General features: G+C 41.6%; 2 protein-coding genes across 2 annotated transcripts in view; one reads left to right on the top strand and one right to left on the bottom strand.

The window, feature by feature from the left end:
* UROC1 (urocanate hydratase 1) overlaps positions 1-9448 on the bottom strand; it is a 43127-nt gene extending 33679 nt beyond the window's left edge. Inside the window, exons 1-3 of the mRNA XM_062008205.1 lie at positions 9385-9448; positions 7098-7225; positions 1079-1209 (exon numbers count right to left, since the gene is read on the bottom strand). Coding sequence (XP_061864189.1) covers positions 1079-1209; positions 7098-7223 — 257 coding nt within the window. The 5' untranslated portion in view covers positions 7224-7225; positions 9385-9448. The remainder of the gene's footprint in view (positions 1-1078; positions 1210-7097; positions 7226-9384) is intronic.
* Positions 9449-10233: 785 nt separating this feature from the next.
* Positions 10234-22565, top strand: part of LOC104561614 (netrin-4) — a 49132-nt gene continuing 36800 nt past the window's right edge. The window contains exons 1-2 of the mRNA XM_010207346.2: positions 10234-10811; positions 17322-17863. Coding sequence (XP_010205648.2) covers positions 10745-10811; positions 17322-17863 — 609 coding nt within the window. The 5' untranslated portion in view covers positions 10234-10744. The remainder of the gene's footprint in view (positions 10812-17321; positions 17864-22565) is intronic.

The raw sequence follows: 22565 nt of genomic DNA on the forward strand, positions 1-22565 counted from the left end.
CAGTGATGGAAACAAGCTGGTAGACTGTCTCATCCAAGCCTGTGTGGAAAGTGTCCTCATCTGTAGTTCAGGACTTGGGGCCCTCTGAAGTCCAGCTCTACAATATCTTTCAATCTTCCAGTTGTCTTCCCCTTAGCTGAATTCTGCAAGAACTGACCCCAGACTAGTATGAACTGCACAGAAATATAGGTGTCTGTGGAAATCAGAGTGCTTCCTAGTTGCTTGCTTTATTCAGTTTTCTGCATAGACATTAACCAGGACTCTGTTAGATGCAAAAAGGAATCCATCAGTCTGAAAAAAAAAAAACAACAGCTAGCCCCTGGCAGCCCTCTCTAAAGCTGTTCTGCTTTACAAACATTAGCCACACCAGCCCTAGAACAAAGTGATACTCCAAGATCAATAGGTAACAGCCACAGAAAACCAGGGTCAGGTACAAGTTCCAGCAATGGAAAAAAAATGTACTGTCCTTCTTTTAAGCCTGGAAAGCTTTTTCTATGAGACTGGGAAACAATCTACCACTCATAGCATCTACTCATTTGATCTTACCTCTTGGTTTAGTTGAGACTTGACTTGCAGCAGCTCAGGACTCCTGCAAGTTTTCTGTCCACGTTACAATCAGAGGTCTCCTAGTAATGACTGACCCATAGAAACTAAGACTTGCCATGAGGAAGAGCCTTTGAGGATCTCTGTGTATGGTAGAGCTGACATTATCAAGCACACAGCCTTGCACAATCTTCTCCCTTTGTTCAGTGGTACTGAGCTTTCCAGCTAAAGACTGAATCTCTGCTAGTCCCATAGGACTCATGAAGATAGAGATCAGGATGAATGCTGGAGATGAAGCATTCAAAGAGCATCTCAAAAAATGCAACATCAGTCATTGGAAATGGAGCCACTGCTATCTAACACCAAGCAGATCATCTCATTTATTCAGACCATGTACTTCATTAATATGCTATGACACGACTTCTACAAGAGACAAATTAGGCCACAGTAATGCCGCTATTTAAAGGTCAGTTCCACAGGCAAAAGCTGGTAAGCAAATGGGAGTGAAATATAATATGAAGCATCCAGTTCTTACCTCATCTCAATATCTGGAAAGAATCTGTACATATAAATATGGCCATACAGCCTGAGTTCTTCAGCAAATTCCAGTGCCAGCTTCTTTTGTATTTCAGGTGGGAAATAACGCAAGGCATTGCGCAAAGCCAGCTGCCAAAAGAAACCAAGAGAGAAAAAAATCGAGGTAAAAGAGAAATGGATGTAAGTGGGTGACCCTGAACTTTAATCAAACTCAGCTGGAAGCCTGCCTAAGCTATCACAAGGATGATATCATTTAAAAGGCCAAGCTCACACTAGGGGAGCTCCATTCTTGCTTTCCTACTGAAGTGCTTCCACCTGCATCTGTTTTGTAGATTCAATTGCTGTAGACAAGTAACTCTCCCATTTCCACACCCCTAAATTTGCATGGAGAGACCTTGGAGATATGTTATGACATGGATGAATTCCCTCTCACAATGCTAGAGGGCACTGAACTACCAAGTAAAACATTGTACAGAAATCCTTGGAGACCCTGAACTCCCAGAGACACTGAAGACCCCACTGTGCTTTCCATTCAAAAAGGGACTGTATCCCCGAGTTATGTGACATACTCCCAGATGAAGATGTTCTCGGGCTAAGTTTATTAAAGACTCACTACATTTAGCATCCTAATGTATTGCAGATGGTGGTGGTTTACATGATTTTATTAATGCTACATATATCACTTCCAAATTAACTGAAGTGATTGCTAGGCACTGAATTAAATTCTGCAGATGATACTACATGGCTTATACCCTCTTATTGCCTTCAAAGACACTACCCAGGGTTTGCAATGTATGTCATACTGGGTGAAAGAAACCAGAAGTAAATAATTATCTTTAGTAAGAGTCTGTTAAGTCACATCTCTGTATTCCACATTTCATTTGATTAAAACCATAGTGAGGATAGAAGCTTTGTAATCATTAAAAGCCAATTTAATGAAAAGAAGGCCAAAAAGACCTTGTCCTGACAAATGGTGACACTACAAAAATGAATTTTACTTGAAGAGATTCAGAAATCATATGGAATTTCACATCTTTGTTAGGCTGATTTTCAGTGGCTGTAGAAAGAGTAAAGAGGAATCAAGCTTGCTTCCAGGTTTAATAATAGTCTACAAAACAATCAGGAAAGACCACTTATGGAGAGGGCTGAGTTCAGCAAGGATAGCTCATGTTTGTGATGCCTACCCTTGGCACTTTAGACAGTTATGGAAGCAAGTCTTTTCCAGAGGAATTGAAGGAGTAGGCTGCAGTACAGGTATCTAGAACCATCCAGTCCAGATATCATCACCATCTGTCCTGGTAAGAAGTCCTGAAAAGCTCCATAAAGCCCTCAGCTCAGTACTAAATCTCATCATTAACGCTACTATGTCTGCCTCCTATGGCTAGTGCTCTCCAGCCCCTTCATCTGAACACATTGATTTCATATACCTTAAGGCATGCTAAAAGAACAATATTTCAAAGTCTGAAAATGCCTCATACTAAGGAAGGCTTTTGTTGGCAGACTTGCTACTGAACAGGTGTATGGGTCGGACCCTTTGCAACCAGTGAAGCTCTACTGATACACACCAGCTGAGGATCAGAGCAGTAAAACCCTACAAATTATATTTGTCATTCCAAAGCAGTGTCAAAGCAGGAAAGAGCTTCAGGGAAATGCTGGAAGAGGAATAAATAGTTGTGAAATGAGCTATAAAAAATCTAGTCTCGAAATGAGAAGAATTTAAATATCTGAGATTCTGAATCAATGTCTCAATAGGATTGCCAGGGCTCCTAAAATTGCTATAGATGGAGCCTGACTGCTTTATGAAAAGCTAATTGCCATGTTGCATCAAGAGGAACTTTTCATATTCAATATTGAGTCATATACTGTATAACCCAAGAAAGGCACTTCAGGAGTAAATTCAGATAGACTTTTGTGGAAAGAAATACAAGGTCATTATTCCTTATATTTCATTAAAGCACAATATAAAACATTATTCTGACCTTTAAGTAGGACTGATTTACCTATAATTGACACATTCTGAACATCAGATATGGTGCATTTGATACTTAGGTGTCCTTCCTGTTCATAACTTCCACTGACAAGCTTAAGCTGCAGATGCTAAGCACCTTGAAGTACCAGGTCCAGAGTTCATCTGTACCTTATATAAAAAAAAATTGATTGCACTTATACACCTGAGCCTGACAGGTAGCTTTAAAAAACTTGCCCTGAATTTGCCAAGTTACTGATTCATTTCATTTCAGTTCAATACAAGCATCAGATGAAAAGTCATCCTTGTATATCTGCCAGCTGGATCTAACATTTGTTTCTTGTATGGTGTCTTTTTTTATTTACTGACATTTATACAGTAAAACATGATCCTACTGCTATTTAATCAAGGTTCAGACCTCTCAATGGCAACAAAATGTAGTCAAAAGAACACATGAAATCCTGTTCCAGACTATCAACTGTAATTATCTTTGTTGGGGGATTCTCCTGAGAAATCAAGTATACCAGCCTCCTGGTTAATATTCATTTGTTGAAGAGCCAATGCCTCTTCAAAAGAAATCTCTTTTAATTCCACTTTCTAACAAGATCATCACAACTTACACCTTAAGGATCTTGAGACACTCAAACACTAAGATTTGCAGTCTCACTCTTTACTGAGCAAAGGGAAGCATGGGGAGGTGTTTCTTGCCTTCCATCATCTTCTGCCCAGTGGTATTAAGGCCCAGAATCTTTGATAGTACTATTCTCCATACAGCAACTGTAAAATCGAGATGGTTGTTTAATATATTATTATTCCTGATAGGTCCCAGTTTAAATCAGCTCACTTGGGAAACAAACATGGCAATTTCTGACTGGCCATTACTATAAATGCCATTGACTTCACCCTACAGACTGTGGAAGTTTAATCAAGTTCTTCATCATCTGGATGCTCCAAAACAGGAGCCAACAAGTTAGCCTTCTCAATCCAAGTGCAGACTTCTAGAAGTAACCTCATTTTTTGGATGTATAAAGCAATCATGAAGATTCAATGTCCTGTTGCTTCTCCAGAAAGCCAAACAAGAACTTTGGTTGCTATGTGACTTAACAGGGTCTGATTTCCAGCTCATTGTGCTAAGATGTCATCAAGTAGCAAGGCTCAGCTGCTCCCTAAGAGATAGCCAAGCAAAGTAACAATCAGGAGGACAGGCAGCTGACTGTTTAGACAGGGTCCAGCCTCATAGTACCTGAGAGCATGAGTAGGGCAGCCCAGGGAAGGCAGCTGTGTTCCACCAGGAGTCCATGTCATCAGGTAAGATCATGATGATGTGCAGGCCTGGGGCAAAGCTAGGAGTGCAAGTCAGGATAAGGTCTGGTGATGGCTACTGCAGAGATACAAGCCCCAGACATCCCGGGTTTGTAGTGGAAGGTCAACTCCAAGTTGGAGATTGGATCAGTAAGGTCCATACAGCTGGGCACAGGGACACCCTGTGACAGAACTAGAGACAAACACATCTCCCACCAAACTAAGGCTGAAGCCCTAGGCCTGGGCTTAAATGAAGCTCCTAAGCCTATGGGTAGAGGGAGTAAGTAGAGGTCTCTGGTGAGTCTCATCAAGGTCATCAAGGCCCATTATCAACTTCAGGGTCCTGTGACTGAAGCACAAATGATACTGCAATCAAGTAAGAGATGATCATGCTGGGATAGCCGTAAGACTAACATGACATGGTTCTAGGATGCATAAGGGAACTGCTGCATGGATGAAAATAAAGCATTTTTTTAATGAAGTGTACATTCTTCCCAGGTTGCTTCAGCTTTACTAGAGTGTCAGTGGCTATTGAGCATGTAGCATCCTTGTTCTGGAAAGGAGACACCATGCATAGGACTTTAGGATCAGTTTCTTTTTTGCATATTTACATTAAGATGCATTTGCTGAGAAACAGAATGCTCCATTTTCCTGAGCTGTGGAGGGAAAGCGAGAGGAGGCTGTTTCAGGCCTCAGGGAAAGAATGCCAAAGGAAAGTAACTCAGGAAACTTATAAACAGAATCAGTTCTGAGGAATGGCTTGATTTAGTCAAGATTAAAGCTGGTATGATAGGAAGAACTATGTATCTCTTCAGCAAATGCCAAAACATACATAACTTTCTAAATCTCACTTACAGGATTTCTATTATAACCACAAAAAGAGACCTGAGAAAATAAAACATTATTAGTGCTAAGGTCTATTATTCCAGAAAGGACTAAAACTAAAATAAAGGCATATTAAGAGAGGGATAAATGCTGAGGAAATCAGCAGAGCACTAACTTTACTGCTGTCAAAGTTTTCCCTGAGTATTTCAACTAAAAATGAACACAGCATCACAGACAAAGACAAGTCTCACAATATGCTTAACCTTACACACTGTCACCAAAATCTGGAACCCTGTCTCAAGACTTAAAAAACAACAACCTTTCTGTCTACATGGATTTCCAAGCCTGGAATTGACCTTTTGGATGTAAAATAAATATCAGCAGAGCCTACATCTCTGTTAAGAGTTAAAGGTGGAGGATTAAGAGTAAAATAAATCAGAAAGGAAGTTTTTAAATCTTTAGCAGTCTAAAAAAGAGCATCCTAACCAACTAGCATGACCTCCTGTCACATGTGATAGGTAAGATGGAGAAGTATTAAACAGGGGCCAGGAGCCAGTCTACTGCCATCTCCCTACAACAATTAAAGGAGCCAGGAAACTATTGCGGTTCCTATATAAGGAGTGACGACTTTGTCATTACCTTTCTCTCCCCGGATAAAGAGTTAGGTTTGGCATTCTTTTGAGAGATATCATCTCCTTTCCTGCAACGTGGACCCCTTCATGCTACAGCAGACTTCTTATGGGGAAAAGTGCTTTAGTAAAGGAATAAAATGGAGATGACTGGCAATGTTCTGACATGCAGTAAAGCTCACTCCATGCACCTTGATCTCTACAGCCATCACCATACACTCCAGTCCCTTCTGCATGCTTAGTGGACACACTTCCATGTGTCTGAGCTGTCCCAGGCTGACAGGATGCCTCAGCCATGAATATCTCTGACATTGAAGTAAATCCTCTTTGGATATTTCCCAGCTGTTCCTCTTTCTACCCTTTGAGTAGGCTCTCCTCTACTTGTGGAAGTGGACTTTGAAAGAATCTGGCTGCTGATGCCAGTGGGAAACTCCCACGAAGGCAAGGAAGCTGCATGCATCTTGTCAGTGGGAAGGTACTTCTGTGTTCCGACCAGAAAGTCATGTTGTAAGTGATGTTAAATGTGATGAAGCACAGACTTTCAAACTAGGGAGCCCACCTCATCCTCTCCCACACACAAATTCCTAAGGATCTTTACCTATTGACCATTATTTTCTGTTGCTGACTTTTTTTAATCTCTAACATGAAATAATGCAATGATTACTTTAGTGAGTATGTAGACTATTCAAACAAAAAGAGACCAGGAAAAGCATTACACAACTAAAGACAAATAATTAACGCAACTCCCTACAAATTTGCCTAAATTCCAGGACACCCAGACTACTGGTTAAAATAAATTATATTTGTCTCTTTGATGCAAATATACAGATGTGTAGCTTGTGCCATGATGCTGATTTACCACATTTGATGTTTATTGTATTTGGGAAGTTAGCTTTCACTTCCATATATATGCAGTGGTTTTGCAACAGCATTCATAATTTCCCCTCCAAGGAAAAAGGCAGGATTGACAACATTGAAGTCTATGTCTCTTGTTTAGTCATTCAAAGTCACAGAAGCTGTCACACAGCAGATCTCTCTCATATCAACCTGCTTATCTCTGGGGGAAGAAGAAAGCAAGCAAGGAAAAGAGTTTCCAGTACTTTGTCCCATTACTCACTGAAATTATTTTCCAGTACTTTGTCCCATTACTCACTGAAATTATAACACCAAGGAAATACACGTGCCACAAAGTTAGGTGCATGCTCAGGAAAGCATTTTAGGCAATCAGATTTGCTGCCCTAAGCTGCATTTATCTGAAAGGAAGAGAAGTGAGGTCCTGTGAAACCCCACATTACCTTTTTCTCCTGAGCAGTGAGATTAGGGGTTCTCACGGGTGCATGGGGTATTCCTTTCCTCCGCCCTCTGTTTTCAGGTAAAGGGTAAAGAGGAAGGCCACGACAGATTTCCTTCAGGCTGCTCATAGCTGCTGGGGAAATACAAGGAGGAAAGGGAAGGCAAACTGGAGATGTACAAGGGAACAAAGACTGCAGGTAAGCAAGATGCTAAGTAATTCAGATGTACCACCACTGAGGTGATTGTGAAGAAGACAGTCTGTCCTCTGGCTTTAGTACATAGGCATGTCAAGTAAAAAGGACAGGCAACACAGGTGACACACCTCCCCACTTTGTGCCATGCCATTGGCTCTTCCCTCCTCCCCCAAAATAAATGATTCACAGTTTTGCTGTTTATTCTCTGGATGCTTTGTCAGCTGGTGCTGTGTTAAGCCACTAGAGCAAACTCAATCACTTTCCAAATCATCTCATTGCCCCAGCATCCTAGTGAGAGACATGGGCTGGAGCATGAACTTTGCCTGAGACCTCAAGGATTGTGCATTTACATTTCTGTGGTGTAGGAACCACATTTGTTATTCATGTCACTGTTCATACATGCTGTTCAACTAAAACAGGCATTCTCTGTTTCAAACCTCCAGGTATGTGCTGTTTCTCAGAGCTCATCAGCTTATCTTCCAGACAATAGCAATTGTCAATTGTTAACATCAAAACTTCCCGCTTAGGTGTTGGCTCCTCTTAGCTTGCAGGCATGAATGGATTTCAGTATTATTAAACTTGAAATGTACTCATTAGCACTGGTAGTAGTTTTCTCAAGACAGACAATAATTGGCAGAGAGAATTAAGGCTTTCAGTTTCAAGCCTCTTTTATACCCTACAGTCAACAACAACTAGTCTTATGGTACTGCCATCCAGACAATGCAAGTGAAGGAATATATTTAACTTTGATTTTCCACTCATCGTGCAATATCAACTTTATTCTCCATTTTGAGTTGTTGTTTAAATTACACAGGCGCTCCTTGATCTTTCTTACATCCATGGAACTAAAACTTGTGGCCAGGGAATTTTATCAAGTGCCACAGTTTAAGCTTGGTGAAATTAATTGAGAGAAGCATTTCAGGTAGGATTGAACCCAAAACCTGGGAATAAAATGGTACCACATTATCTCACAAAGGCAGCAATCAAGAAACAATGACAACAAAGCACGATTATTAAATGACAGCATCTCATTAATGTCACATTGGCTTTAGCTCTAGGACATACTGCACATCCCCAGCTCCCACAGAAGATGCTTGAGTTGAAAGAACTCACAACATCCCAGGGGAGCAGAGCGCACAGCAGACTCAAACCCTCTGAAAGCTACTAACTGTCATCTATGGCAGGAGAATTTTGGTTTGTAATTATACAGTATTTTAGCTTATTTCAAACAAAAGACAGAGACAAAAAGGAAAGGAAAAATCCTCCTCTATGTTTTAACATTTTCTACCAGGTTTTCTTATTAAAAACATACCAAAAAAATGGCAAAGTCAGAATATTCTACCCCAAAACCAAGCTAAATAATCCTGCCTTATATAAACACCCCAAAGGGAAACAAATCTATCTTTATTCTTCTATGTATGACCCACATTCTCCAAATCCCTCCAAGGTCTGATTCTGCACATGCATGGGCACAAGAATAACCTCATCTACATTTGGGCGCCCTTTGGACCGGCTTCCCTCTGTGACATCAAGCAGAAGTTCATGGCACAATACTGCTGTGAAAGCTGAGGAAAGGGAGAATGAAGGGAGGAAATCACTCCCTGAATCAAAATTATTTCTAGGGCTCAGCACTTTCACTCCTTGATTGCTACACGGTGGAGCCTCTTGGTGTGGCTGGGAGCTTTGTGTCAAGGTTAGCTGAGCCAATCCGACCTCAGGGTCATGGCCAGGGTTGGCTGGGGTAGGCAGGTGTGTCGGTGGTGCCAGAGCAGACACCCCAGCTTTCCCGGGAAGTCACAAGCCCCCTTGCCACCTGCCTTGTCCCAGCTCGTGTCTGTGATTGCGGAGAGAAACCAGGTGCATATGCCCGTTTGTACACGTATGAGGAGCCCCAACGATGCCCCACAAGCCTCTCCTCACGCCTTGGGGCTGCCCTGCGAGTGCCGACGCGGAGCCGTGTCCGCTGCAGGGCAGGTGTCATGTGCCGGGCGGCCTGGCAGAGGGTGCTGCGGGGACAGCGGGGACAGCGGGCACCCGCGGGCCGCCCCCGCACCGCCCTACGCGCACAAACACGCGCACATCGACACACACGCACCGGCTCCTGGGCGAGGAGATGCGGCTGCGAAACAACGGCCGCATCTGAGCGCGACAAGGACCAGCCCAGCCGACGAGGAGGTGCGGAACCGACCCATCCTCCTCCTCCTCCTGCACCCTGGGGAAAAAAAAAGCAGCACATATAAAGAACAGGAAGAAGATCACATGTTATAATAATCCCCTTTGCAGCCAGACAGGACCAGAGACGAGAACTGCCCAGTTAGGACTAAGAGATGTGCTAGAGGCTGAAAGGGAAGCAGAGACAAAACTTGAGGATAACTAACCAGCCTTCGGGAGGAGAGGAAACCCCCAGGCCGAGCCTTGCTGTAGCAAGATCCTCCAGCCACCCCCTTCTCCCTCTCGCCCAGGCGCTGGGCATTGCCCCTCTGCCGCAGGACAGCAGCCCCTGCCCGAGCCTGCCCTCCTGCCCCTCCCCGGGAATCGCAGTCCCCAAACCGCATCCAGGAGCCGCGGTCCCGCAGCACAGCCAGCCAGCGATTTCCCGGCCACCGGCACCGGCGAGCTGGCCGCGGGGTCTGTTTTTCACTCTTATTCCCCGGCGCTCGCTGTGTGAAGCAAACCCTTCGGAGGTGCGGGAGAAGTGGCTGCCGTGACAGCGGAGGGAGGGAGGAGGGGAATAAAACAAACCAAACTCAAAAGCGAGAAGAGCCAAGAAAGCACTTGCTTCTCATCATCTCTCAGGGAGAAAAGCCAACTCCGTTCTTCTTATGACCCTCTGCTGCAGGGAGCAAGGGGAAAGAAGGTACTGGGGTAGACCTCCTAACAAAGCAGGGTTCACGCCGGTCGGACCCCATCGCTACCCCGGGTAGCAGGCAGGCTGCGGGAGGTGCGGGGAGGGGGGGTAGGAAGGGTTGCCAGGGGGAACCCAGGCAAAGCCAAGACGAAGCTCCACCAAAAGCAAGGAGCAGAAATGAAAGTTTCGAAATAACATCCAAACAACTGCAAAGGACCGGACCGAACAGAGCTCTCCGCATCGCATCAGCCCTCGATGGTGCATTCGAGGGGCTGCGGCAGGGATGTGAACGTTCCCAGCCCGCTGAATGGAGAGGGGTAGAGACACAGAAAATCCTTGTTATTTATTTATTTATTGGAAGCGATGTATGGGTGACACCCAGAAGGCATCTGAGCCCTGAAGGAAAAAAAAAAAACCAACAAAACAAAACAAACCACCTCTGGACCTAAAGGAGAACAAGAATGAGACAGCAGCCTTGACCCCTACACTGGGAGGAAGGTGAGCAGAAAGAAAGAAGGAAAATACAGAAAAGCCATGCAAGCACCAAACCTGTAGATTACTGCAGCTCTTTTTTGCTTCACCAAGGACAGATATTTTACTGACAGCCATGCAGCATAAAGGCATCATGCTGATTGTGTTCTTGGAATATTTTATTTCTGGCCATGGGGAAGCAGGTAAGCAAAATAAATCAATATTGCCATTCTGAAAAAAAAATCTTAAGTTTATCAAGGGGAAAGGGAATAGAAATCAGATCTGTATGTTAAAAAAATATGTTAACATCTTTATTTTCGATTGTATTTTTCCAAGGAATCTGGGTTACTCAGTATAGACAAATACTTATTCCCTGCAATATAGAGCTTTATAGTTCAGTCTCCTCCCAAAGACTTATAATAGGATGTACAGTTTCATACATCCTTAAAAAGAAAAAAGGTGCATTATTTTTGTGAAGAAAAGTAAGAGAGCAAGAAAGATAGATGGATTGAGAGATGCTGGATATTTGCTTTGAGGATGAAGCACTGTCTTCCTAGGCAGGACGGGAGTGCAATGACAACATCCTTGGACAGCATCACTGCAGGAATTTGAATTATTGTCTGTTAACTTAATTTTGCATTATTAAAAGTCAGATACACTGTTTAAGAATTACTATTTATCCAAAACAGTTCATTCATTCAGTGTATTCTCTGACTTGATAGTTAACATGCAGTGAACAGGATTAAAATAACATCAGAGAAAAAAAAATGGATTGGGATAGAAAGAGAAGTTAATTAGTTGTGTGTGTATACATGGGTGTACAAATAAACTCCTACTGGAATGATACAGCTGTAATGGTACTTACATAGGGTCCTAAAAATACCTGCATTATGATGGAGACAAATTCCTTAAGGGAAAGGAAGCAAAACATGAGACTTTTTTCTTCCTGCTGTGGTTTAATACATCTTGAAGTTTAAAAGGAATTAATTACTGAGTTCAGATCAAAAAAAATAAAAATAATTATTAATAAAGCAACAATACATCCTTAGTGACTTTTCTTTTGAGATGCTGGCTTGGAATCTCTCTTTCTGCACAGAAAAGCGTGTCAGAGGTTTACATTTTACCTGTGTGCTCAGAGTATCATGATAGCAACAACACTTTTCATGCAGTGATTTGAAAGTGATTGAAGTGTTCATCTACCCTGCAAGCTCCAGTGAAGTCAAAGACAGATCAAGTGGCTTCAGCTCAGGTTATTCCCTAGCTAGAACCTTTTTTAATAACATAAGACATCAGATTTCCATAACTGGAAGAGATATTTTCTTAAAAGCTGAAAACAGCTCATAAATTTACAATCCTGTCATCTTATCTAGTGACTCTGTCATTGTCTGTCACAACATGACAGGGAATGAGTGGAGGAAGGACATGCACTTGAGTCTTCTTAGTGTCTTACCTTGGGCATTCATTAATTTCTCAGGCCAGGACTCTCCCTATAGGATACATATGTTGATACACAGCACAGAAATGTTATAGAGAGGCAAAGTTGCTGATACTGCTGTGGAAAGCAGCCTGTTCTAAACTAGCCTAAATTTGCTCTGTCTTCAATTCACAAAGTGAAAATGAATCTTCAAGGAAATGCAGCCCATGGCTGGCTGCTCAGAAAGTGAATTGAAGGGAAAAGAGTGTGCTCTGTATGGAGCTAAACACAGAGTAATGGTGTAGGACACAGTGAATAACAGCAAAAAAAAAAAAAAGGGTATTGAAGGTGATGGTGCCAAGGATTCAATGTCACTTTAAATAAATACGTGCTGCTTGGTCAAAAGGCTGCACAAACCATCAGGCTGTGAAAGCACAAGGGTTATCTGTTCTATTTTTTTGTTTTAGCAACAATACAAAAAATCTTGAATTAACCTTGAATCTTTACCTGTTACAGGCTGAGTCAGTACTGGTCAGACTACGGGTAGTTCAGACAGTGCTTAACCCCTGTGTGTAAAATGATTGCTCTCAGCCTTTTCCTAAGCAAAGAGGTATATAGAAAAGAATGTTTCTGAATATGCTTTATTAGCCTACACAATAAACTCCCTTTTCAGCCCTATAGTTGATCCCTTCTGGGTCAGATGTGAAACAATTTGATGAGGCAGTTGTGTGGGGAGTACATGAAGTACAATATCTGTGTGGGGTACAATATTTGTCTTCTGACATCTCTGTGAAGGGAAGACATTCTGGATTGTCAAGATTGGCTCCTTAGATCTTTAAATATGATGCCAAGGAAAAAAAAATCCAACTTTGTGTTTAGGCTGGAGGAGTCACCTAGGGTTTATATTGTGAGATGTGATACTTGGATGATTCTTCCTCTAGTATTGTGCAGGTAGAGGGTGTTATTTTCCTTCAAACTCCACAGTGGTCTGAAAACTGCTGAAGAATGGGGTAGTTAATGGGACTGACTGCAGCTTGGGCTCTTTCTTCAGCCCCAGGCAGTCCCAAGTCTCCCCAGGAGAGCAGCACTCTGAGGAGCAATGCCTGGGCCAGTCTCCTTCTGATGGCAGCCCTCAAAAGAGGATGCAGTGTGATCAAAAATGGCCATTTCTGGCACCAAGCTTCAAATCAATTGCAGGACATGATGACCACCAGGGTTTGGTTTCCTGTGGTATGAGTTATGGCTCATCTGGAAATGAAGCTGTAGGTGTTGGAGCCCACCATTGCTCCAGAAGGGATGCAGGAAGGGAGACTGCAAAAGAGCTACAGTGGAAGAAAGCCCAGACCTATGATCTTATTCTTCTGTTCATGAGAGGTAGCTTGGTTTCATAGCATATTCAGAACTTCATCAGTTATTGGGGTTATGTTAGTGCAGAAAGACATCAAGCTACTCCTAAATGGATGAGGATTTGCCAGTCTTGTTGCATATTGGCCCCAGGCAAAGCAAAGGGTTGTACATTACTTCTGTCGTAACCAGCATTAAGGGGTAAAGTTCTAGGTGAGATTAATAAAAACTTGAGCAACACATATTCCCATAGTGTTTATTTTAAACATTTTAAAGCTTTTGGTTGTTAAGAAAAAGCTGAAATGGCTATATAACAAGTGAAGTCCATGTTGGACATACGTGCTGAAGCTGCTTCATCAAAAATGTGGCAGAAGATGCCCAAAAGTTTTAGTGTTTACGTGTTGCTCAGAACTGTGAAATTCACTCTCCTATCTCACAGTAGGAGACTTGAACACACAAAATCATAAATTTGTATATGGAAAAGAAATTAAAATTCCAATTCAAATAGCTCAGAAAATATTAGGCATCTTTCCAGTCACATCAGCAGGCTTTGACTGAGTTGCCATATGACCTTTCTTCTGTCAGTCATCCAATGGAGGGTGGAAAAAAAACCTTAAAAAATCTGACCCTGTTTTTAGTAAATATCTGTGATATTCTGTTGCTTTACAAGGCTTCCAAATAAGAGATCTTTGTTTGAAATGATGTCTCAGGAATATCAATAGTATGACCTCCCTTGAACTATATGATTCCCTAATCATCGGATAATACCATTGTCATAACACGTGCCAGGCATGTGCCATTGACCTGCCACTTCGTGGTACAGCTCTGAGGGACCAGAAAACAAACAAATAAATTAATCATACCATTTATGGAGCTGAGCCATCCTCCATGGAGTAAAAGCTAATCAACTTCATAATAACATGCACTGCCCATATGCAATCAAAGTGTTTAGTTCTTCATGAATTATTCAATGAGTCCTCCTGGCAATTGGGGTAAGTTGTCTGTCTGGCTGCTGCTTTTCTTCTGCAGCAGTCCTCCCTCTCTGTCCAGATTCAACATTTCATGTTATTTCCCCAGAATCAGTGAGTGATGGACAGGCTGTGCTATCCCTGTGGCCAAGCAGTGTTCTGCCAATTGATTTCTTTAACTGCAAAGCTTTTAATCGACTGCAGATTTTGTTTTCCAGTCTCTCTCCTCTCTCAAACCCTTGTCTGCTAATTTGTATTTTGTTCTTCTCCCATTTTCCTAATGACACAGCAGTTCAGACAGGAACTGTTTATTGATGTTGCTGCATTAGCAGGCAGAGCAGATAAACTTTCTTGTGAATGCTGTTTCCTTTTTTACTTTCTTACCTTGTCTGCAATTCTTCCCCTATGTAACTCCTCCAGTTTAGACTCCAGCATCCCATTTCCTCTCTGAAAGTTTCAGTGGTGTGATTCATCAGTAGAGAAGAACTTTATTTTAATTACATGATATATTTATCCATAATCCAATAGCATTTGTATCATGGACCTATTCTTAACCAAAACTATGTAACCTGACTCTTACCAGAACTAATGCATGTTCCAAGCTCAGTTGTAAGACCAGTCCCACTTAAATTCCCTGGAGGCAAAGACGACACCTTGTTGCAGCACTGAGCAAAATTAATTCATATCCAATCTACTTTAAACACAGAAATTGATGGGCTTTCCATATCTCCAGTATTTTTTAAGAAACATCTTGGACACAAATATGAACCTAAATGCCACTTCCAAAGACTTTCTTGAGGCATGCATTTGCAGCTCATTTTATTTCTACTGATCTGCAAGGATAGATTTAACTTTTTTTTTCAAGAATTCTGCATGACTCATTGAAATTCACCCTCCAGAGCAGACAAAATTTGGAATTTTAGATACTCTGCAAAAAGGAGAAGGATCTAAACATCTTTTGTGGAAACCTGAGTCCTTTCTCAGGACAAAAGACTCAGAGAAATTGCAAGGAACCTCACAGACAACATCTCTGAAGTTCCTGGTGTTCCCCAGGAACTGTACTAGGCTCTGATGGAATAAAAAGCTCATATTCAGAAAGAAAATGCATCAAAATGGTCAATCAAGCATTCAGGATGGTTTGAAGGTTTGGTGAAGGATCTGCAGTAGTACTAAGAGTCATTTGCTCAGTTGAAGCTGGGGAGCAAAGAATAGAACTGATAGTGGCAAACATCCTCATCTTCTCCCTGCTTGCAGTTGACTTTGCAACTCCTGCTCTCCAAAAAATTCATTTCTGTGCTGGCACAGGGAATGGTGGTGGGACTGAGGAGGGGCAGTTTTCATTCCTTAGATCCAAAGACTATTAAGTGCATGTATAATTCAGTCACTACTGTCCTCTGAGCTCTGTCAGTCCCCTAGGACTTCAGTGGGATACTAGCCACTGGTGGAAGACAACCTCCAGCAGGAGGAAACCCACTCTGTCTCCAGTCACCACCTCTTTTACCGAGGCTGCTGCTTAAAATGTCTATAAAGCAAACACACATTAAGTCCAAGTTCCTTTGAAGATGGCTTCCTCCTGTTTCTAAGAGTAGACAAGAACATTTTTTATTATCTGCTTCCTTGCTATCTTAAGTTTAAGACTACCTTATGTGTTATGCAAACTAAAGTGGCACACACCATTGGTCAATGGGATTCAATGGATATAGAGTGACTTCATTTTGTGTCCTGATCCTAGGAAGCAAAATGCATGAGATATTTTCCAAAACAGTGGCCATCTCCAACCATTCTCCTCTGGCTTGTGCAGAAACATCCCTGAAGAACTAAGGACAGAGGAAACTCAGAGGCAAAACCATGAATGCTGGTCACATTTTTTCACTTCAAACATTCCTTTTGGGAAGAGGGACATCAATTTCACCCAATGTTTATGATTTGAGTATTTTTATGAAACTGAATCAGAAAGTCTTTTCCTTGACCAGCTTGATTTTAAATTTATTTATGCCTGAGGAAAAGCTGAATATAACTGGAGTAGGGATTTAAAAATTTTACCTAGAATGTTGAACTAATAGCTGACCTTTGAACTGGTCCTAGATTACCCAGGGTTTATGGTCATCCTATGTTTCATTGGAAGGCTCATTTCCTGTAAGACTTACATGCAGTCATCTGACTTGTGACCTCTTGGATTAGATTTATGACCTGGCAAGCTCAGTCTTTAACTCCTTCTAGACTACTGATTTCCAAACAAAATGAAGACTTTGTTGTTATCCCTACCTCTTATCAATTTAGAAATAAGTAGTTATATTGAAAAATACCAAACCTTTTGCAAGTGTTTGCAAATAGAATATAGTCACCTACTGCCATGGTACTTAAACAAAAAAGAGGCTTGGTTTTCAGCTCTGCTAAGTATATATTAACAAATCCAGGTGATCTTAATAGGAGCAATAGAAACTCAATACTCTCCAAAATTATGCCAGTAATGCATGACTATGGAACCAGAGGAATACATGCTTTCTTTATGTGTTTGCATGTGTAATTACGGGCTGTGATTTGTTGGGCAAGTATCATCTCTTTATCTGCAGTATATAGTACAGTTTGACTTTGCTTTCTGACAACATTGAAAATCAATGCATTGAACAGATTCAATCCTCAGATAGAGAGCTTTACTAGAGTGAAAGTTAGAAAACACAGGGTTTCAGTGGTTAAACATAAAATTCAATAGACTGACACAACTGCATTTTCAACGGTTAAGCACCATATATGTGACTTTTCTAAAGACCCCAGTTCCTGAGTTAGGCACCAAAGTCAAGGACTAGGTTTATTAAGACCTAGTCCCTGCAAACTTTCTGGAAAAGAAGTAGCTTCCCTTAGAAGAAGTCTCCTTGGATGTCAGTCCCCAGATGAGGACTCCAAACATTCTCATAGTCACATGTGTTACAGCCTGAGAACTATTTGAGAAATTCTACTTAGTTGTGTTTCTTCTGCCTGTCTTTCAGATCCCATGAGGCTACGAGCCTTTCGCTGTAATGGTCATTCTTGCAACCCTCCAGTGGGAAACCTCGCGACAGGGAGGACACCCGCCACTCTCACCACATGTGGCCAGAACAGTACGGAACTGTACTGCTTCTATCCAGACCAGAATCTCCTCCATCAGGTCTCCCATGGCTGTGGGCAGCCTCGCTGCACCAAATGCAATGCCAACCAGCCTGATAACTCCCATCTCCCTGCTGATATGACAGACGATTTCTTTGCAAACCCCATCTCCTGGTGGCAGTCTGCCCAAGGGGTACACAGGGAAGAAATCAGACTGGATTTTGAAACAGAATTCTACCTGACCCATGTCATTGCTGTGTTCAAGTCACCTCGTCCAGCTGCGATGGTGTTGGAAAGATCCCAGGACTATGGGCAGACTTGGAGACCCTACAAGTATTTCTCTGTCAACTGTACAGCTACTTTTGGGCTTCAGGATGATCTCATTGAGGAGGGCTCCATGTGCACTTCCAGGTATTCAGATGCAGTGCCATGCACCAGAGGAGAGGTAAGCAATAACTGAGGTTTGGACTGAGTTTAATGTCAAGCAGCTGACTACTGGCTGAAAATCAGAGTATGTGTTCAAAGAGATACTGTGCCTATAAATTAAGAAAGGTAACCCATCCCCAAATGTTTTGTCTTAAGAAAATAACGGGGAAGAAGGACAGAAAGTGTATATCAGTGAAAATGAAAGGAAATGCTTTTATGAGAGTTGCACAGGATAGGATTAAAATTGCCTAATTTTGCATTGCAGGTGACAATAATTGAATCAGACTCCTGAAAAAATAGATGTAGGGAAATACACAATTGTAGAGTCTGATTTATCCAAATGGTTTTCTTACTTCAAAATAACATGAATCACAGAATTTTAAGGGCTGGAAGAGACCTCAAAAGCTCATCCAGTCCAACCCCCGTGCCAGAGCAGGACCACCTAGAGCAGCTCACACAGGAACTCGTGCAGGTGGATTTTGAACATCTCCAGAGAGAGACTCAAAAGGCATCTGTGATTTGTGTAACCTTTGTGATTACAAGTGTCAAAATGATTCTGTCAACTTGGACAGCAACTACATTGAAATGAGTATGTGTATGCTTAATCAATCCATGCTATGGTAGTAGATGTTAGAGAACAGCAGTGATAGTAAGGACAGTCCTATATTTACAGGTCATACCCGTGCAGATCTCAATGCTTTCATGAACTGTTACATGAATTGAATATACACAGAGGTCATTTCCTCCACAGGACAGAGAGTTGAAGCAGCACACTGGAATCTGTATGCAACTTATCAGAGAACAAGACAAATACTGTCTCACAGCACATTCACCCAAAAGGATTCTGAAGTTCTGGATAGACTTTGCAGAGACCTCTTAATCAATCCATGAAATGCCACTATGTCACAGGTATAAAAGAATCAGGCTTTCAGGTTGGCAATGTGACACAGCACATTCTTTTGTGAATGGAAATAAAGGACAGTAGAGTGCAGTTACTTCAAGTGATACCTGATCAGATTTACCTGAGTGACACTGATATTTTTACTACAAGTTTCACAGGAGCTTTGCCCATGCATCTCAGAGCTGCAATTTTACACGGTATTGTAAAGATATCACAAATGTCACCAGGGCATCCCCTCAAGCACTGGCTCAAAACTTATTTGGAAATAAGCTGACTCAATCCCTGCTACTATTTTCTGCAGTGTCCTCTGCTACTTTTTCACCTCCATTCTGCATAACATATTCTGGCTAAGGTTTGGATTGCTGAGGAGCTCACATTACAAGCTGACAACTTTTCTGAAACGATCAAAACTTTTCCAACTGAAAGGCTAATTAATGCTCTGAGATAAATGCCAGCTTTCTCTACTGAGGGTGTTAAAGTCATTTCCCCTGCATGACCCTCTGTTATTTTCCTGGGCATTTCCTGTTCACTTGGAGGAGAAATATAAAAGGAATTAAAAAAAAAAAAAAGAAAAAAAAGAGATGGCCTACTAAGAACACTTAGAATACATCATGAAACAAGATTTCAGGTCAATTGCCTTTAAGAACCAAGAATGTAGGTGTGAAAGGAGAAGGTGGTATAGCTATAGTAGCTTATTTTAAACCAAGATGCAATTCCTTGAGTTGGCACATTCTGGTAGTCCTCCAAGACTATCAAAAGATGTTTTTCTGAGGAGCATGACAAGAAACATGGCAGAAAAGAAACTTTTAGGAGACTAGAATGGAAGCAAGACATTTGAGTGAGTGATGTGACAATGCTACAACAGAACATAATGTATCACTAGAATGATAGAATCACTGTGGTTGGAAAAGAACATTATCGAGTCCAACCACTCACCTCACACTGCCAAGCCCATCATTAAACCATGTCCCTCAGCACCTCATCTATGCCTCTTTTAAATATCTCTGGGGATGGGGACTCCATTACATCAATGGGCAACCCATTCCAATGTATGAGGTAAGGTTAATGCAAAGTTAAGGTGTATCCCTTAAAGTCATAGTTTATGACATAGTTTAAAGACAAGTGTATCCCTTGTCTCTTATAGATTATCCCTTATTTTTCATCTCTCACATATCTCCATTCCATGTCAGATAAGGTATAGCTGAGACAGAAGGTGTCATGCACTGGGGAAGAAGTCCTGAAGAAATGCAAGGAGATGACTTCCTAATGTCTTCTTTGCAGTTTTCTTTTACTCCAGCATTTACAAAATTCCTTATTCATGTTCAGATCTAGAGTACTTCTGCAGCTAGAATTTATCTATCTCAGATCCTAGGCTGCCCTTATCTTAATTCTTCTGGCAATAAACTTGTTCTGTTGATGATTTCTGGTCTAGGAGGCAGAGCAATTTATTCACTGACAATTGCTTACATATCATTTGCTTTATATGAAGCACCATAAAATCAACACCTAACTTCCTACACTTATAAGTACTTCTCAGTAAAATTCCTCCACTAGCATGTCTTAAGTCCTGACTGGCCTGTTAAGCATCCAGTGTTTTGCTTGTTGACTTCCATCAGTATTATATATTAATTATATATTAAATTGGTAACAAGTGCTTCTAATCTTTATCCTGTTCTTGAGGAAGAACATTCTCAACTATTCTTAAGGGAGAACAGTTACTGCTATGCTCATCAGCTTAAGTACGCCAACCTCCAACACAAAATCATTAACAAAAACTAACCGAAACTTTTTAAGGTCTGTTCATCTACTGGAAGAACATCTACAGGCAATACTTCCATGGTGCCTTATGCATCAGCTAAGATCTTTTTTACCTTCTTATCCATCCATCATTTTGTTCTCATCAAAAACACTGTGATATACAGTCATGAACCTAAAATGAGCCTTCAGGTCAGTTAATGTAAATCAAAACAAAAGGGGAAATTACATTGCTTACACCCATACAGACATTGCATATAGTCCAAACATCGTATGGGGGAAACAGAAACCAAAATGTTTCAACCTGCATCCTGACATCATGTGCACTCAAGGATCTGAGAGATTAAGAGCACATCTTTAGTAAGCTGGGATATCAGGAAATAAATGTTCTCCTTCATCAAAGGTGACATTTTCATGAAAGGAAGACATTAGCATGCAAAGCTGGGTAGAATACTGACCTGCTTATAACCACCAGACCCCAAAAGAGACCCTTCCTCTGTTGAGCCTACCTAGTGGAAGGGAATTTTGAATCAAAGGCTGGTTCATTTATGTGTCTTTGTGACAGATGACACCAATGAAGTGTGATATAATAAACCCATTACTGGAATTCACTGGGGGCTGGGAGAATTGTGTATGCCTGAATTAAGTAACTGGTTTCTATGGCAACATGTTAAGTGTGCCTTGCGCAGAAGACCTGTTCATGCTTCGTTTTGTATCCTGTGGTGACCTCTTTAGGGACAGAAGTCCCCAACAGTGCCTTTTGTCAAAGATGAGAGGGCTCATTTGGTAGCTAAGAGACTTTTAATCACTCTTCTAAACACACTCTATGAATGCGAGATCAAGACATGTTGTGATGGGATGCAGCTCTGTGTGCTTCAAAAGCCACCAGATTTTTCTGACAGAAGCCACGGTCAGCCCAGTGGAAGGCCTTTTCCTCTGCATTGACACTGAAGGCCTCTGTTGCCTTTCTCCATCTACAGGGATTTCCTTAGCAACAGTCATGTCAGAGGGGGACCACTTGTACATAGACACCAAACCAGGCCAGGGACAGGGCTCTACATGGGATGTATTTGATTCTGTTCTAAGGACCTGCACTTTTCACTGTCTTTTCTCAGGCTTTTCTTTTACTGTATTAATGCCAAACCTTTTTAAACAAAGGAGGATCCCCTGCACACCTCATTAAGTGACAACATCAATAATTCAAGAGGTCATCACTGAGGCTTCAGTGGCTTCTTAAAGGTCTGATCTCATATGGCAGTGGAGTCACTATAAAGAAACATGCTCTGCACATCACAAAGTTGAATTTCTAGTATCTAAAATGCAAGGAAAGGATCTTGCACTGCAGTGAACTGTGCAACAGTCATCAGCACAGGCATCTCAGAGTTGCTTGATTTCCAGCTGGAAAGGTTTCCAAGAGGGATTAGTCACTAGTGAAGGTAAGTGCACAAATGTTATGACTAGGGCTGCCTGTTCAGCATTTCATTTTACTTGAACTGTGGAGGAGATAGAATGCAGAGGCAAGTTGAGAGGAAGCAGTTAACACCAGCAGTGTAAACAAGCAGATAGCACTGCCAGGCCCTGCTTCCCTGGAGGAAGAATTAAGGGGCTCAAGGATTTGTCTGTGAAGGGAATTTGAACTGACGAGACCAGTCCAGCATTCCTATCCTTGGCAAGTGAACTTCAGGAGGTCACCAAGTGTCCTGCTTTGACCTGATTTGTAATGAGCCATTTCAGATACATTTGGAACCTCATAAAACAGCCAGAAAGACACAGTAGAAAATGGGGTTTTTTGGGGCATTGTTTCTACATTTCCTGAACATACAAGGCAGCAGATACCAAATTAATTTTTCTTCTCATCCTGTTGTATAAAATCTTAGTGGAGCTGCAGTCATGACTTATTTTTCAAATCCAAACTCTGAAAAAAATGTTGTCTAAAATACTATGAATTTTAGAGTTCATTAATGTAATTTTCAAACTGCGGCCAAAAGAAAAAAACTTGTTTGCTCTACACTTGTCCAGACATCACTATCACGATTAGACAAAGTGTATAACACTTAGCTAAGTT

Source organism: Colius striatus, chromosome 15 (genome assembly GCF_028858725.1).
Source record: "Colius striatus isolate bColStr4 chromosome 15, bColStr4.1.hap1, whole genome shotgun sequence".
NCBI lineage: Eukaryota > Metazoa > Chordata > Aves > Coliiformes > Coliidae > Colius > Colius striatus.